Source organism: Macrotis lagotis, chromosome 7 (genome assembly GCF_037893015.1).
Source record: "Macrotis lagotis isolate mMagLag1 chromosome 7, bilby.v1.9.chrom.fasta, whole genome shotgun sequence".
Lineage (NCBI taxonomy): Eukaryota > Metazoa > Chordata > Mammalia > Peramelemorphia > Peramelidae > Macrotis > Macrotis lagotis.
In genome coordinates, this window is record NC_133664.1 from 5,150,433 (window position 1) to 5,168,179 (window position 17,747).

The window sequence follows — 17,747 nt, forward strand, 5'->3', positions numbered from 1 at the left end:
CAGGTGCCAATTTTACACCATATTTAGTAAACCTATTGAGTTAACACACAAATCACATGTGGGATGGCAAAGCTACAAAAAGAACTCTCTATTTCCTAAAGATACAAAACCTTCAACTTCAAAACAGACTGAGAATGCCTCTGAAAATGGTGGCACTTTCTGACATTCTCCCTACAGACCCTACTACTCCTTTGTGGTTGTCTCGTTTGGATTTTGCCTCCCAGAGAGAACTCCAAGGCCCATCTGATCACCTGTTAGCACAGGTGGCCTCTTGGAACTTGGTTTTCTCCTCTGTAAATGGTCAACTTTTTTTGCAAGGCAATAGGGTTAAGTGGCTTGCCCAAGGCCACACAGCTAGGTAATGATTAAGTGTCTGAGGCCAGATTTGAACTCAGGTTCTCCTGACTCCAAGGCTGGTGCCCTATCCACTGTGCCACCTAGCTGCCCCAATGTAAATGGTCAACTTCTAAGGTGGCTTCTAGCTCTAGATCTGAGTCTATAAAGGACTCGTGGCCTCCTCTAGAATGCCCAACAATTGAAAAATATTTGACCTCCATTCTCCATGGTAGCATGAGTTGAATGGCAGTTTTCCAAATCATTAGAATTCAGAGGCATTGTACAGTAAAAATACTCCCACCACCACCATTCCCAATCGGGCAGCAATTTTCAGGAACAGCTTATCCTGTTCATTCATCTAGAAACCAATCAACCAGCTTTAAATGCCAGAGGCCACATCGTCCAACAAAGTAAGGCAGGTTTTCTCCCCTTCACACTGATACAAGAGTGAAGACACTGATTAGTGTTTTTCTACCATAATGCAATCAAGAAAGAGCAAATCAATGTTCTCACCATTTTCCCACTTGGTACGCATCTTCTGCTTTCTTCTCTGATGACAGAGATCCACCACCATCAGCTCCTTATTCAGTTGTCATTCTGGGATTTTAATTGACTAGGATATATTTGCATATCTTTCATCTCCTGGGGAAAGGTAGTTTTAAATGTTTTCCTCTAATGGAGTCAGAAGTATTCAATAGTCATAGCATTTTATCACCTGTGAAAACGCCTCTTTTAATTTAGTTGTCCATACTATTTAGCGGACTCCGCTTCAATACTATATAATAGCAAAAACATCTTCATTACAGTTACCAGAACTAAATGGGTTTTGATTTAGCTCACATTAACTGAAAACAGAAAAATGAAATAATTACCTCTATAAGTTCCGTAAGATTTTTCAATAGATGTAATTGACATTCGGGGGCCACAGTTCTTTCAAAGAGCAACCCTTTATAAAAATAAGATTTTAAGAGAAAGGGAAAAGATAGGAAAACCAATCAACACACAGGGGGAAAACTCTGACTTTATAGGCAGTCTTCTATTTCCCACAAACCCCCACTTCTGTAAAAGAAACTCCAAATGTTATCTTTTCAGGTTTCTTCTTTGAAGCCAAGCTCAACCTTTACCATTTTGCAGCATTCCATGATTATTGTTTTGTGGTTGTTCCTTCAATTCAAATTTTTGTAGTCATCCATGTCTGTTATTTTCTTGGCTTTATGTCCTTCCTTTTCCATGAGTTCATTTGAGTTTTCCATGCTTCCTTCATGCTCATTGCTTCTTACCACGTGGTTAAAATTAGTTTAGCCATTCTCCTGATCAATGGGAACAGGCAAAAATTACTGCTATCATTCTTTTTGAGCATTTATAGAAGCCTTTCGGTAATTTCTTTGGGGTTTCTGCCTAACAGTGGAATCCGTGTCAAAGGGTATGGATATTTTCATTACTTCATTCGGAGAATTCTAAATTGCTTTCCAAAACTGGGAATTCCATCAACAACTGCCATGGTGCTCATCATTCCACAACTCCTTCAAAACTCACTATTCCCTCCTTTTGCCATCTTTGCCAATTTGCTGGGTGAAAAGTAAAACTGCACAGTTGTTTGCTTTTCATTTTGCTGATTATTAGAGATTCAGAATATTCTTGGGAGTATGAATAGTTGCCAATTTTTCTTTTGAAACCTGGACATGGTCTTTGGCCATTGCTTTGAGGAATGACTTTATACATATACATGCACCTATATCTACATGTATGTGTATGCATGTATATGGATGGGTAAATGTTTAGAAATATATATTTCTAAAGGGTGGCTAGGTGGCACAGTGGATAGAACACTGGCCCTGGAGTCAGGAGTACCTGAGTTCAAATCCAACCTCAGATATTTAATAATTACCTAGCTGTGTGGCCTTGGGCAAGCCACTTAACCCCATTGCCTTGCAAAAAACCCCTAAAAAAATAGAAATATATATATATATATATTTCTGAAAGTTCTCTATCTTATTTTTCTTTAGAAATATTTTATTAATCGAGAGTATTACAATTTCCCCCATTCTTGCTTTCCTTCCCCCACCCCCCACAGAAGACAGTCTGTTTGTCTTTATATTGTTTCCATGGTAGACACTAATCTCATTTGAGTGTGATGAAAGAGAAATCATATCCTTAAGGAACTATCCAGAGAAAAAAAAAATTGTGGAGTTTGAATGAAGACCAGAAACTATTGCCTTCAATTTAGCAAAAAGAAAAACCATTATATTATGTAATTTTGCAATCTCTTATACTTTAAGTTCTCTATCTTAAATAGCAAATCATTATCTAAAATATTTGATTCAAAATCTTTTTTGTTCCAATCAAATGATTCTTTTCTTCTCCTAGATGGATGAATTTTATTTAGTAGAAAGTCCTTCAATTTCATGATTTATTTTATCTTTTGTCTCTGACCTTAATTGGTTAAGAATTCCTCCTCTATCCATAGAGGTAAAAGTATAATATACGCTTCCTTTTAATTTTCTATGTAAGGATCTTTTGTATTCAGGCTACCTATCAATTTTCACTTTTACGAAATACAATATAAGACATTGATCTAAGTCTAATTTCTGCCAGACTTTTCCAGTGTTTCCAGTGGTTCTTATCAAACAGGAAATTCCTGGTCAGGTAATTTATATTTTCAGCTTAATTGAACCTATATGACTGGTTTCCTGGATCGTCTTTGTCTACTCAATCCCATTTCTAATGTTTTAACCAATACCAACAGTATTTTCCTCACTATATCAAACTGCCTCCCAACTCTGCCTCGGGTTCTCCTGAGCTGCTTTTCTTCTGGAAGATGCCTCAGCCAGGCTGACCATTTCCTTCCCTTGGTGAGACCTTGACTCTGGGTCCCTGCTCAAGATGCTCCACCTTCCTTCCTCTCTTGGCTCTGACCCATCCCATTCCATGTGGATGTATTCCTGCTTGCTTCCTTGCCGCTGACCTTTTATGTACCATCTTCCTCCATTGGAATGGAAGCTTTGAATCCCTAATGCTTAGCAAAGCATCTGGAATTATTGTTGGATTGTTTTTCAGTTATTGTTCAGTTATGCCCTATTCTTGGTGTCTCCATTTGGGTTTTGGGTTTTTTGAAAAGATATTGGAATGGTTTTCCATTTCTTTCTCCAGTTCATTTTACAGATGAGGAAACAGGAAAACAGTGTAGTGACTTGCCCAAGGTAATATAATTAGTAAGTGTCTGAGACCAGATTTGAACTCATGAAGATGAGTCTTCCTGACTCCAGTTCTAGTGTTTATTCACTGTACTACCTGGCTACAAATAGATATTTACTGCTTCTTAAAAGTTCTGTTAGAACCTATTATACAGTTACAGTGCAAAAAAAGATACAAAGCAATATATCATTACTTTCAAAAATATAAAATGCTCAAACTAGCAACAGCAGAAATCTTTTAAAAATTCAATATGAGGGGTCGGGGTGGGGACAGCTAGGTGGTACAGTGGATAGAAGACTGGCCCTGGAATCCAGAGGCCCTGAATTTGAATCTGGCCTCAGACACTTAACAGTTGCCTAGCTGTGTGACCTTGGGCAAGTCACTTAACACCATTGCCTTAAATAATTTTTTTTAAAGTTTTTCTCTACAGCTTTTAATGGGGAAAAAACCATCTACATTGCTAGGTCATGAAATCATCACCTTTATCACATACCAGAAGCATAAGCAAACCATATAAAAGCAAATAATCCTTAACTCCTCTGCAGGATGTTAAAACTGGCTTGAGTTTTAGCAGATGCTTAGAAAGAAGAGCTGCTGTAACTAGTCTGTGGAAATAATGAAGCCCCAAACTGACAAATAAGTCAGATAAGTCCTCTAGTATAATAATTATGCTCGGCTAAAAAAAATCTGGGTATCAACATTCAGTATCCTAGCTTTTTAAATGAAATTTAAAAAAAAATTCAATCTGAGGAAAGAAATAGAACTATCTGAAAAAGAACCAAGAAAGAATTCTGGGTCCAGGTGGCTTTATTTCAGAATTCTATCAGAACGTTTAAGGAAAAATGTTCCTTTTTTTAGCTTGAGTATTTTATACTTCTGAAAGTAAAGCTTTCTTGCTTTGTTTTTTCCTTTTGATAGTAGTTAGGTTCTAGTAATTAAATTTATTCTTTATTTTGTCTTTTTAATTTTGCTAAACTGATTTTAATCAGGTTGGTTAAAGATTTATCACTTTTCTTAATTTTTTTCAAAGGACCAATTAGTTTTGTCTGTTTTAATAGTTTGACCATTTTTCTTCTAATTTTCAAGATATTCCTTTTGTGAATTGTTTTGCTTTACTTAAATTTATTGTCTTCTAATCTAAAAATGCATAATTTTAATATTATATTTCCTTATTTTGTTAATGTATGTTTTGAAAGACATGATTAATTCCTCTGAGTATTACTTTAGTTACATTCCAGATTTTGTGATGTTCTCTCATTTGTTATTTAGGATTTCATGAAGTAGCCATTTAAGTTTATCTTTTGGTTTTGCTATGAATTGATTATATTTTTATGTGTTTTATATAAATTAGAGGTGTGAAACATGAGACAAGTGAGCCATATTAGCCTATAATACTCAAGTACAGTTTTTATCAGATTAAAATATAATAAATAATATAAATATAATAAATAAATAGAAATACAATAAGCTATAAATAACATCACATTTTAAAACTAAATGAATATGTACCCCACAGGATCCTTATGTACAGATAAATGGCCCTTTTTCTGCTATCAATGATGTATCTATAATATGTATCTCTTCACATTTATTTTCCACATAGTCTATTTCTCTAACATAGTGCCCTAACATAATCAATGTTTATAAAAGGTTGTTTTGGTTTGAAAAAATGCATATTTTAAATGTTTTTTATCAGAAGCTTCTGTAAATCTTAATTTTCTGACAGTTTCTTCAATTCTACAGCAATTCAATAATTCTTTTGTTTTTCTTTCTCTTAGATTCTTAAAGAGGAACATTAACGTCTCCCACAATTATTGTATTACAATACTTGTCTTTCTGCCAATAAACTTAGATGCTATGTTATTAGGAGCCTAAATGCAATATATAGATATCATTTATTATTCTAACTAAAGAAGTGGTGGTATTAGAGTAATACCAAAAACAATCTAAATAAGCATAAGTCATTTGCAACGTAGCTAGCTGGATAATGTTGATATTAGCCAGTATCAGCTTCATTTTGAAGTGACTCAAAGACAAAGAATGTCAGGTCCTATATAGATCCCATGGCACAGTCCTCTTTAGATCCAAACCACCAACACTCATAGAGGCCATACTTCAGTCAACAAAATATCGCTCAGTCTTGTCCACCTCTTCAAGATCCAGTTTGGAGTTTTCTTTGCAAAGATATTAGAGTGGTTTGTCATTTCCATCTCCAGCTAATTTTACAGACGAGGAGTGAAGGCAAACAGGATTAAGTGACTTACCCAAGGAAAAACAGCTAATAAGTGCCTGATGCTAGTTTGAATTCAGATCTTCCTTAGCTACCCCAGTATAATCTGTCAAATAAATTAGCCTCCAAAAACCTTGACCCACTACTGTAAGTAAACAGCATCAGCTCCCTGGCCTTGATGTTTGGATATTATTTATGGCCCATATGATAGAAATGAAGATCTAAATGCATCTATTTCATGTTCCTTAGGAATCCTATTACAGCAAGAGAACAAATTACCTGGGAGTATAGTTAAGCTTTCTCTCTAATGAAAAAGGATGAACACATCTTGAGAAATATTAGTATCTCACTACGTAACATCCTCTAACCTATCAATCTTCAGAGTTATCATTCATCTTTCTAATGGCAGCAGTTGAATGTGTTCGGTTTGGCTGTGGATATAGAGAGCATTTGAGTGCTGGAATATTAATTCATTGGGACTTTCGACTTCCCCTAGGTTTTCCTTATTTAATTGATTTTCATTAGCATTACTCCAGCATAGAATATCTCAATGAAAATATTTATGCTTATCCACAGAGGTGGTAATCTCTGAGGATCTAGTATTCAAGCACACTGAATTTTCCAAATTAAACTGAATTCTTCATCCAAAGCACATTTGTTGATAACTATGGGCACTTAGAAAAACTCACTGAAAACACGAAATACCTGGTGTAGTAGGTTGGGTGCTAGACTTGGAGTTAGGAAATTCTGGGTTCAAATTTCCCTAATACTTAACTCCTGTGGACCCTTGAGTACGTGGCTTCTAAGGTCCCTTCCAGCTTTAACCTTCCAATCTGTTTACTTATTTGTAAAAAGTCTTCAATAATACTCTTTGCCATGATCATAGATTGAGGACTAACAGGGACCTCAACAACAAAACAATTCATTTTCTAGATGTTGAACCAGTGGCCATAGAGGTTAAGTGACTTGTCCCAAGTGACAGAGAATTTGGACCTAGATCATCTGGCTTTGCTGAAATAGAGACTTCACTGATATATCTAAAACTTCAAAATCTCTATTGCCCATTGAATGTGGAAGCATTGTTCTAGGACCTTGGCCTTCTATTATTGAGCAGAATGCTTTACATAAAGTTTGTCAAACAGATCTTTTAAAAACCTTGAAAGAGTCCTTAAAAGAAGCTGTGATTGGGAATGATGGTGTGCCCTGAGAAGTTGTGTGTAAACTCCTCCAGGAAATGGGAGCTCCTGGTGGAGAGGAACTGGGGCTTTTCTATTGGTTTCACTCATGCATATAGTAAACTCTCAGTAGATACACACCCATTGATTCATCCATTCATATCTGATCTCTTTGATTGCAGGATGCTGAAAAACTTATTGGTATCAAATTGATTCCAGACATCTTGGAAGCCTCTGGTTTAGGGGAAATCTGGGAACATCAGATTTGCCTCGTCTGTTGGTATGGGTCAGTTCCCTTCCAAATGGAAGAGAAGGACTTGGCTCTTCCCCTCCTCCCTTGCAGGTCTGGGCAGCCTGGCTTACAAAGGGAGAGGGACCCTTCCACCTCTAGGCTTCATGGGAGACCTAATCGGTCACTCAGGAGTCCTTCAGCAGTGTGACAAAACATCAGATAGGATCATTCGGGGGAAGAAGAGATTTATAAAATTTGGAGATGTCATAGAAGTTCAAAAAAAATCAAAGCCCCACACTGCTGCAATCCCTGAGATGGACACCAGGAGGAGCCAGAGTCCAGAGAGTACCTGGCCTTCCTCAGACACTTCCCAGCTACGTGACCCTGGGCAGGTCACCTAACCCCGGTTCCCTCAGTGTATCTGTAAAATGAGCTGGAGAAGGAAATGGCAAACCGCTCCAGGGTCTCTGCCAAGAAGACCCTGAATGAGGGCACGAGAGTCAGTCATGCCTGAAATGGCTTGAAGAACCATCACCCAACACAGGATAGGCATTTCCTAAAGACTTGGAGCTGCCAGATAAGCTTTCAGGAGTGACCAAGACACATAGTCATGATTCTGTGCAGAAGGAAGAACTGTGGACCAGGCCTTCTGGGGATGCCAGACTTTTTGGGCCCCTTAAGGACTTGTCTTGGTCAGCCCACCAGGCCCTCCAGATTGACCTCCCTTAGGTAGTTCACTGTCCAGTATCCAGAACTAGAACTTCTCGTTGTCTCCAGGGGCAAAATCAGACAGCTAGGTGGTGCAGTGGACAGAGCACCAACCCTGGAGTCAGGACGATGGCAATTTGAATCCAGTCTCAGACATTTGTCACTCCCTACTGTGTGACCTTGGGCAAGTCACTTCACCTTGACTGTCCCACATCCAGGACCATCTCCAATCATCCCGAGTCCTTTCTGGACTCAGATGACTCTGGAAGAGAAAGTGAGGCTGGTAACTGAGCACAGTCCCCTTCAAGCAAATCCAATCCATGTGCTTGTCTCGGCATCACCTCTCTGATGTCATGGCCTTCAGGAATGGAGGACAAACATCACTAGTGACAAGATTGGTGGTTTGCCTCACGACTGATCAGTGAACCCTTTGAGTCATTGAGTGGAAACTGGAATCCAGCAACTAGAGCCCAATTTCCAGTCCATCAAGTAGTGGCTACGACTTACTCCTCATCCCATCACGTCTCAGACGCCTGGCATTTTGTATCCTAAACTGGGCAAGACAGAAACTCAAGGCTCTGCAGGGGGGTTGCTCGGGGAACAGCAGGCATGGCATCCCTGGGCATCACGCCCAAAGACCAAATGTCTCTGACAACTGCTTTCATGACAAACTTTCTGAATTTCTTGTCTCCAAGTCAGGTTCTTGCATCAAACACAAAAATACAAACATTTGAAAGCTTTGGGTTAGTTGAGCACATTCAAATTCAGCTCTCTCAAGGATCTGATCTCATCTGATCATCCCTGCAATGATGAAGAAAAGCTGTAAATTATGCATCAAACATAAAAGAAATTAGTATTGGGTTTTTTGAACATTTAAAATTAGAATTTAGACTCCAAAATAGTGAATGGTGCTGGATCATCAGAATTCTGTTCTTTAGAAACTTAATATCTTTCAGTTCCAAGAATTATTTCATCAGCTACAAATTTACTTGTTTATAAAGTGTGTCTAATTCTGAAGGATAAATCTTAAGTCTATTGTTAGGCGATCTCCTGATTAACTATCCTTGAAAATGTTGCAAGTAGCTACCATCCAGAGACTTTCTAGCTACTTGGAAAGGAAATAGGAGAGTGCAGTTCCATGTGTGCATGCACATGGGCACACACGTGTGCACACACACACACACACACACACACGCCCCAAGGGGCTTGAACAACCTTCTATCAAGAGCAGAGGAGGAGGAGGATGATAACTCACATTTACATACTTCTCTACCATTTGGAAAAGCATGTCACAATTCTGACCTGATCCTTACAACCACCTTGGGAGGGAGCTGCTATTGTGGAGTTATGATCTGTGGCCTCCACATGAGGAAGCTGAAGCAGACAAGGGGAGGTGACTTGCCCAGGGTCATCTAGCCGGAACTCAGATCTGAACACCAGCACTCTATCCCCGGGACTCCACCTGATGGGTGAGTGAAGTCCTCCCCAGGTTCCAAGCTGATTCCTTCCTGGTCACAGGGAGGGAAGGCCATCACCCCCTGAACTTTGTGCTGACTGAGTTAAATGACAAAAGATGGGGAGATTCAGCCAGAATCAGCAGCTTGGCCTCTGAGGCGCTTTTGCTTCTTCAGGAATCATTTTGACTCTTCCTTTCTCCATACACTTGTTGGTGAGCCCAAGAAAGGGTGCACGGAGCCTTGTGGTTGTAGTGTGTCTGCAGAGCAGTGGGATGGCTCCTCACCTTTTCTAGGGTCATCAATCATCTTCTGGTGACACTAGCTCTCTTCTTTCTGTACTTGGAATTGGGGGTCTGATGGCCTGCTGTCAATAAGGAACCCCAAGGCTCAGGAAGGTGACCTCTTACCCTTTCACAAAGAATGATACCTTACTTTAGAAACTCATTTATATAAAGGAATAATTTTAATAGCTTTTCTGTTTATAGATATTCAGGAATTTCCTGCAATACTTGTCAGCTTTATGAGCCCCATTAAAAAAGTTCTCTCTTAAGTACTGAGGGTTCAGTTCGCCAAGTACTGATGTACCCACAGAGCCTCACCCCTGAGTTCAGACCCTCCCATTTCCCTGAAACCTTTGCAATGTTCTCTAAACTGGTGTGTCTCCACCCCAGTGTATCCTACACTCCATGGCCATAATGGTTTTCTAAGATGAGACTTTCTAAGACTATGTTGCCAGACCCAAAAAGTCTCTGGTGCCTTTCTGTTTCATGCAGATCCCATGGAAAATGCCTGGATGTCTCCTGCTCTTCCTTTGTCTCTGGTCTCCCTCTGGCTTCTCCTCCATGACTGCTGTAGCCAGCCACAGACTTCCTGCTGCTCCTCATACCACACTCACCTCTGGACACGGATTTCCCACAGACCCTCCTCATCCACGGTACGAGGCCTCTCCAGGGTCCCCGACGCCAATGCCTTCTTCCCTCAGCTTGATGTCCATCTACTGTGGATGTGCACATCCGTCACAAAGGGATGGCAAAGAGAAAAGACACCATCATTTTAGTTTCCCCAAGATTGGGAGAAAAGGAATGTGGACTGCATTTCAGCAAGATACAGTCCCAGGAAGGACGTCCAGACCCCCCATCTTGTTCATGCTTATTCTCTAGGTTAGGCTCCATCGCAACACATGAAGCGGCTTTCCAATCTCTGTAGAATTCCAGCCATGGATGTTTGAGCTGTGTTAGTCTGCTGAAGTATGTTATGAGAGAGAGAGAGAGTGAGAGAGAGGGAGAGAGAGAGAGAGAGAGAGAGAGAGAGAGAGAGAGAGAGAGAGAGAGAGAGGAAGGAGAGAGAGAGAGAGAGAGGAAGGAGAAAGAGAGAGATAGAGAGGAAGGAGAGAGAGAGAGAGGAAGGAGAGAGAGAGAGAGGAAGGAGAAAGAGAGAGATAGAGAGGAAGGAGAGAGAGAGAGAGGAAGGAGAGAGAGAGAGAGGAAGGAGAGAGAGAGAGAGAGGAAGGAGAGAGAGAGGAAGGAGAGAGAGAGAGAAAGAGAGAGAGAGAGAGAGAGAGAGAGAGAGAGAGAGAGAAAGGAGAGAGGAAGGAGAGAGGACCGCAGGAGAGGGGAGGGGAGAACGGACAGGCCCAGGAAGGCTGGGAGGCGGCAGCTCTGCTGCCCAGCACGGGCGCCTGTGCTGCCCAGGGGCGGCCTTGCTCTGGCAGCGGCCAGCCGCGGGGGGGCACTCCCTGTCCCTTGGGGCATGGGGCAGCCGGCTCCCCGCGCTGCCAGCTCTGGCCTGGCCTCTCTCCCTTCAGGCCCACCCTCACCTCTGCCCCCTTCGCTGCTTTGCCGTGACCTGGCCCCCCACACCCCCGTGCACCCCGGGGGTCCCCGGCCCTCAGGACGGCCCCCCGGACAGCGGGGAGGCTTCTCCGGGCACAGCCGCCTCCGCTCCCTCGTGCCCCGCGCTCTGCACCGGCCCGGGGCGCCGGGGCCCCCCAGGTGGGCTCCCTCACCCCGGGGCAGCGCTGCCATCTCCCCCGTCAGCGCGCGGCGCGGGCACCCGCGGGCTGCTCCGGGAGGGCTAAGGGGGCCAAGCGGGCGCGGCCGGGGGCGGCCGGCGGGGTGCTGGCCCCGGCCCGGCCCTGAGCTCCGGGCGCTGGTGCTGGGGCGGGGCAGCATCCTTCGGGGCTCCCCGAAGCGGAGAGGACAGGCGGCTCCGGACGTGCCCCCGCGCGGGCAGGGCCCTGGGCACGGCGGGGCACGGCGGGGCCCGGGGGCGGGGCCGGAGGGAGCTGGGCGGGGCCGGGGCGGCTCCGGACGTGCCCCCGCGCGGGCACGGCGGGGCACAGCGGGGCACGGCGGGGCCCGGGGGCGGGGCCGGAGGAGCTGGGCGGGGCCGGAGGAGCTGGGCGGGGCCGGGGCGGGGCCGGAGGGAGCTGGGCGGGGCCGAGGCGGGGCGGGGGCGGGGCCGGGCGGGGCTTCCTGCCAGGCGCGCGCCCGGCGTTCCCTGGGGGGGGCGTTGCTAGGAGACGGGGCTCCGAGGACCCAATCCGGAGGGCGCGCGGGCAGGGAGGCGGGCCTGAGAGGCGGGGGCGGGGCTCCGAGTCTGGGGGCGGGGCGGCGCCGGGGGCGTGGCGGGCGGCGCGAAGCGCCTCCGAACCTCCACCTTGTTTAGACGTCGCCGGGCAACGGGAACGGACGAGGCCAATGAGGAGCCGCGCCGGGGGAAGGGGCGGGGCCGGCGCAGAGCCGTGGCAGCGGGCCGGCCCGAGGCTCCGGAGCTCGCCCCGCTCCCAGGCTCGCCTTCCGGAGCTCTCCGGCGGGGCGCGGGGGGGCGGCGGGGCCGGAGCGGAGCTCGGGTGAGTCTGGAGGCTGCGGGCGAGGCGGGGCCGCCCCCGGGGGCGGGGCGGGCGGGGGAGCGGCCGCCGGGGCGCGTGCGCGGCGGCAGGGGCGGGGCCCCGGTGACCGTGCGCGCGGCCGCGCCGGCCTCGGACCGGCGGGCCACAGGTGCGGCGCCGTCCGGCCGAGCGGGGGCCGCGGGAGCGCGGCCAATGGGAGGCGGCGGGGGCGGGGCCGCGGCGCGCCCGGCGGCCAATGGGCGGGGCGGGGGCGGGGCCGCGGCGCGCCCGGCGGCCAATGGGAGGCGGCGGGGGCGGGGCGCGGCGCGCCCGGCGGCCAATGGGAGGCGGCGGGGGCGGGGCGCGGCCGCGGAGCCGGGCTCCCGGGCCCGGGCCGGCCAGAGCGGCCTCGGGAGCCGAGGCGGGCGCCGCGTGGATCCCCGTCGGCCTCCCGAGTCCGGCCTCCCGAGTCCGGCCTCCCGAGTCCGGCCGGCCGCGGGGCCGCGAGCCGCCGAGGGGCGGGGCGGGGCGGCGGGGGCGGGGCGAGCCCGGCCTGACCCCCGCGCGCCCGCGTGTGCCCGCTCTCCCCGCAGCGCGTGTGCCCGGGGGCCCCCTTGGGCGGCGGGGCCGGGCCCCCGGGCCGCCGCGGCCATGGGCAACGGGCTGTCGGAGCCCGGGCCCGGGCTGCTGGGCGGCCTGGCCGCCTTCCGGCGCTTCCACATCGTGATCCTGGGCCTGGACTGCGCCGGCAAGACCACGGTGCTGTACCGCCTGCAGCTGGGCGAGTTCGTCAACACGGTGCCCACCAAGGGCTTCAACGCCGAGAAGGTGCGCGTGACGCTGGGCGGCGCCCGGACCGTGACCTTCCACTTCTGGGACGTGGGCGGCCAGGAGAAGCTGCGGCCGCTCTGGAAGTCGTACACGCGGCGCACCGACGGCATCGTCTTCGTGGTGGACTCGGTGGACGTGGAGCGGCTGGACGAGGCCAAGACGGAGCTGCACCGCATCGCGCGGCTGCCCGAGAACCAGGGCGTGCCGCTGCTGCTGGTGGCCAACAAGCAGGACCTGCGCCACTCGCTGCCGCCCGCCGAGCTGGCGCGCCGCCTGGCGCTGGCCGAGCTGGCGGCCGCCACGCCCTGGCACCTGCAGCCCACCTGCGCCATCATCGGCGACGGGCTGCGCGAGGGGCTGGACAAGCTGCACCAGATGATCCTGCGCCGCCGCAAGACGCAGCGCCAGCAGCGCCGCAAGCGATGAGGGCCGGGGGCCGCAGGACCCGACCCCGCGGGGGGCGCTTGGCTCTGTGGTGTCCCGAGGGGACCCGCGGGGCCCCGGACGGCGGGGCGGAGCTGCCGGGGCGGGGGGCGGGGGGCGCGGGGAATAAAGACGAGCACTGCAGCCTGTCCTCGAGTTGTGTGCGCAGCGGCGGGGGGCGCCGAGGGGAGCCGCCGGGACCCTCCCCGCTGCCCCCCAGCATCTCCGAGGCAGCGGCGGGGGCGCCGAGGGGAGCCGCCGGGACCCTCCCCTCTGCCCCCAGCATCTCCTCCGAGGCAGCGCCGAGGGGAGCCGCCGGGACCCTCCCCGCTGCCCCCCAGCATCTCCGAGGCAGCGGCGGGGGGCGCCGAGGGGAGCCGCCGGGACCCTCCCCGCTGCCCCCAGCCTCTCCTCCGAGGCAGCGGCGGGGGGCGCCGAGGGGAGCCGCCGGGACCCTCCCCGCTGCCCCCCAGCATCTCCGAGGCAGCGGCGGGGGGCGCCGAGGGGAGCCGCCGGGACCCTCCCCGCTGCCCCCCAGCATCTCCGAGGCAGCGGCGGGGGGCGCCGAGGGGAGCCGCCGGGACCCTCCCCGCTGCCCCCCAGCCTCTCCGAGGCAGCGCCGAGGGGAGCCGCCGGGACCCTCCCCGCTGCCCCCCCAGCCTCTCCGAGGCAGCGGCGGGGGGCGCCGAGGGGAGCCGCTGGGACCCTCCCCGCTGCCCCCAGCCTCTCCTCCGAGGCAGCGGCGGGGGGCGCCGAGGGGAGCCGCCGGGACCCTCCCCGCTGCCCCCAGCCTCTCCTCCGAGGCAGCGCCGAGGGGAGCCGCCGGGACCCTCCCCGCTGCCCCCAGCCTCTCCTCCGAGGCAGCGGCGGGCCCCCGCGGCCGGGCAGACCGCCCCCTCCCCGGGGAGGCCCGGGGGCTCGGGGGGCTGCGGGCTCCGGGGCGCGTCTCGGAACGCTGGAGCCCCCGGGCCGCCTCCCCCTCCTCACTCCTGCCGGGCTCACGGAAGCTTCTGGAAGTGGCCCGGCCGCGCTCCAGGGACGACTCTTTCCCGATTGTCTCCCACTCCCCAGTTGCCCCCGATGGTCGCCCCCAGCCGCGACTCCTGAGGCTCCTGGGGTGGCCCAGGTGGCAGCCCTGGCACGCGGGGCGTGCGGCCTTTGGGCATGTGAAGCTTCAGATGGCCACCCCCGCGGGGGCTGCCCGGGCTCCCCATTCCTTCCCCGACGCAGCCCGGGCGGCCGGGCCACTCAGGGCTGGGACAGGGCCCGGCTCGCAGGCGGACCCCGGGGTCCGGGGGGGCTGGACACACAGCCGGGGCCTGGGGGGCACGGCCGAGAGGAGGGTCTTGGCGGGAGGCAAGCCCCCCCCCCCCCACCGGCTCCTCTAAGAACCTGGTCGGCCACGGTGAGGGTTACTCCGAAACAATGCCCGAAGCAAATGGCCCCCCGGGCTCCCACCGAGGGCCCCAGGCCCAGCCTGGTCTCCCGAAGCCACCCGGCTGCCCCCCTTCCTCACTAGCTTGGGGGGCGGGAGAGTCCAGCTCCTAGTGGGCACTTGATGTGAATGGCTTTGGGCCCCTTCTTTGGCTCCCGGCTTTTTCCTCAGGGAAGATGACGCGCTCCCTAGTAGGGATCCGGGTGCAGCTTTTTCCAACAGAAGCTCGCCGTCCTGAAGGGGTGACCGGGGCCTGGTGCACATTTGCCTCTGGTGCTGGAAGGGGGCTCCTGCACACCGTTGTTTGTGGGAACCTCCCCGGACCCCCGATTCGGAGGTGCAGCGTGCCCCCCCCCCGACCTCGGCCAGTTCTCTCCCTCCCCGATGAGCCATCTTCTTCTCCAGTGATCTCGGGTTGAAAAAAAAGACTCGGAGTAAGATGAGTCAAGGGGGGACGGAGAGAGCCGCGGCCACCGCCTGGGCTTCGTTGGCAAGCAACCTTGGTGTGCCAGATTTGGTGGCATCTGCCCCCTTGGATGTTGGCACCAGGGGCTTGGGCACCATGGGGGGCCCCGGCTTTGAGGAAAGCTTGTAAACATACACAGGGTGGTCCACGGTGGGCTGGGATGGGATGGACTTTACCTTGTAAGCATGCAATGCACCTCTCCAGAGGAAAGTTCAGTTTTTTTTTTAAGGTTTTTGCAAGGCAGAGGGGGTTAAGTGGCTTGCCCAAGGCCACGCAGCTAGGGAATTATTAAGTGTCTGAGACCGGATTTGAACCCGGGTACTCCTGACTTGAGGGCCGGTGCTTTATCCACTGCGCCACCTAGCCGCCCCATGGAAAGTTCAATTTAAAGGAGGAAAACCCAACCATATGAGCTCTGAGGAGGAAGAGGCCCTTCCCCATGGCCTCCCTCCAGCGTTTTGGGTCTGACCGTGTCCAGCCCTTTCCTACTCTTTCCAGCCAGACTGGACTTCTGGTTCTTCTATGCTCAGCATCTTTTCCCCTGCCTCAGATTTGGCCCACTGTAAAAAATACACTTTCTTGACTAACTGAATATGCTTATAAAAAAGGATTTGTGGGGCAGCTAGGTGGCACAGAGCACTGGTCCTGGAGTCAGGAGGACCTGAGTTCAAATCTGACCTCAGACCCTTAATAATTACCCAGCTGTGGGATCTTGGGCAAGCCACTTAACCCCATTGCCTTAAATAAATAATTTTTCTAAGAAAGGATTTGCTACAGCTTTGTTTTCCATATCTAATTTCCCTGCTCTAGGATTTTAAATAATCCATTTAAAAAGTAAAGAAAAAAGGAAACCCTTGCTCCTTTTTTAGACCCATACCTTGTTATGAGGGGTGCCTCCATTGCCTGAGATCTCTAGAAGAATCCTCCCTGGAAAGTGGAAGCATTCAAGGGCTCATCAAGGGCTTAAGTCCTTCAGGAGGTTATGGGCAGTTACTCTTGTGAGGCCTCACCTGGGGAACAGAGCCTCTAGGGAGCCTGGAGCCCGGGCAGGCTGAGAGATGCCCTATCGAAGTGGAGATGGGAAGAGAGGCAGAAGGAAAAGGAGGCTGGGGCTGGGAAGAGAGGCCAGTCTCCCAGAGGAATGAACGGAGGAAAGAGGCTGGAGGAAAGACAGGCGAGATCACCGGAGGTCTCTGTCACACTCTTCCCTCCCTTCTCAGCTGAGTCGATGAAGAGACCCAAACCTTTCTGATGGTCAGTGTTTTCCAGGGGTGTGATGCTTATTTCTTTTCCATGATGGCAGCTTTTCAATCAGCGTAGGTGGGCCCCTACTTTTAAAAAATCCTTTAAGTTCAGGGTCACCAAATCCTGTCATCATTTCCTGAACCCCACCCCATTCCCCCTTTCCTCTCCCACCCGGTGGCCCTTCTAGGCTACAACCTTCCCCCCCTTGTTTTCCCTGTACCAGAACAAGTGGATAAAGTTCAAGGGGGGAGCATCCTTAGGTATAGAGACTCCTGCTAGGTGAGATCTGGTGAAAGGGGCTACCTGGCCACAAAGTGCCCGGCCCTGGACAAGCTCATGCCCTGAGCAACATCTGAAGGCTGCTCGGGTCACAGGGGCATTTCCACCTAGACCCGGAGAGGCCTCATTTTGGTCCCTTCTCTCTTTTTTACATTAAATTTTATTTTTGTATTAGGAACTTAGCCATCAGTGACCAAGGTTAATGTGTCAATCTTCAAAGAAAAAAAGAAAAAAATATTTATGGAACCAGGGACTTCTATTTTACAGTTTTTAGAAGGGAGATAATCAATTTAGCACAGTGGGCAACAGAGGCCCTGCTTGTTTGTGGCTCCTTTGGGCTATTTTTATATCATTTGAATGTTTTCTTGATACTCTTCCCCCCTCCCCCCCTTTTTCTGGTATTGAGGGAGATGTTTCTATCCCAGGGATCCCATGTCTGGACTGCCCCTCCCCCTACCTTCCAACAACAATACAAACAAAAGAATTACATTATTAAACTCAAATTCCTTCAAGGCCCTTTTTAGTCTTTGCAATACCTTGACTGGACCCCAGCCATCCTCCCTGGCCCAGCAGGGTTCCCCATTGTCCACCCTTAGCACTAAAGAAAGCCCTTCTCTGGGAGGTGGGACCCAGGGTCAAGCCAGGGGCCTGCAGGTGAGTGCAGGTCCCACCAAGCATCTGTTGTCTGTCTGAGACCAGCCTGTCGAGGTGCAGAGAGGCTCCTTCCTTACTGAATGGCAGGGCAATGACTTGAAAGGTCACCTGGAAAAGTTGCAGAAAGGGCCATTGGCTTGTCACCCCTGTGAGCTAATGGGGCCCCTTGGCACCCCCCCCCCCACTGCATCTGATCACTCCTCATTTGTTCCCTAAGTCATCATTTGTTGATTGTTCCCTGGGAGTAGATT

At 50.7% G+C, this 17,747-nt stretch overlaps 1 protein-coding gene and 1 long non-coding RNA gene across 3 annotated transcripts; one reads left to right on the forward strand and one right to left on the reverse strand.

Annotated features, from left to right (window-relative positions):
- Window positions 1-7,396: 7,396 nt before the first annotated feature.
- LOC141494324 (uncharacterized) lies at window positions 7,397-11,532 on the reverse strand. Of its 2 annotated transcripts, XR_012470402.1 has the most exons (4): window positions 11,339-11,532; window positions 10,229-10,330; window positions 9,618-9,741; window positions 7,397-8,677 (listed from the first exon to the last, which is right to left on the reverse strand). It is a non-coding gene; the product is annotated as an uncharacterized LOC141494324 (long non-coding RNA). The 2 variants fall into 2 exon arrangements; XR_012470401.1 differs by lacking the exon at window positions 11,339-11,532 and having other exon boundaries at window positions 10,229-10,583.
- A 500-nt stretch (window positions 11,533-12,032) lies between these two features.
- Window positions 12,033-13,501, forward strand: ARL4A (ARF like GTPase 4A). The gene is made up of 2 exons (XM_074195398.1): window positions 12,033-12,184; window positions 12,757-13,501. The coding sequence occupies exons 1-2, from the start codon at window positions 12,033-12,035 to the stop codon at window positions 13,418-13,420; spliced, it is 816 nt and encodes a 271-aa protein (XP_074051499.1). The 3' UTR covers window positions 13,421-13,501.
- The last annotated feature ends 4,246 nt before the right edge of the window (window positions 13,502-17,747 follow it).

What these genes read in the sequence shown, in the direction of transcription:
- ARL4A (XM_074195398.1), top strand. Translation starts at nt 12,033, where the DNA reads ATGAGGAGCCGCGCCGGGGGAAGGGGCGGGGCCGGCGCAGAGCCGTGG. An exon ending in GGGGCCGGAGCGGAGCTCGG is followed by an intron (nt 12,185 to 12,756) that starts GTGAGTCTGGAG and finishes CTCTCCCCGCAG; the next exon opens with CGCGTGTGCCCGGGGGCCCC.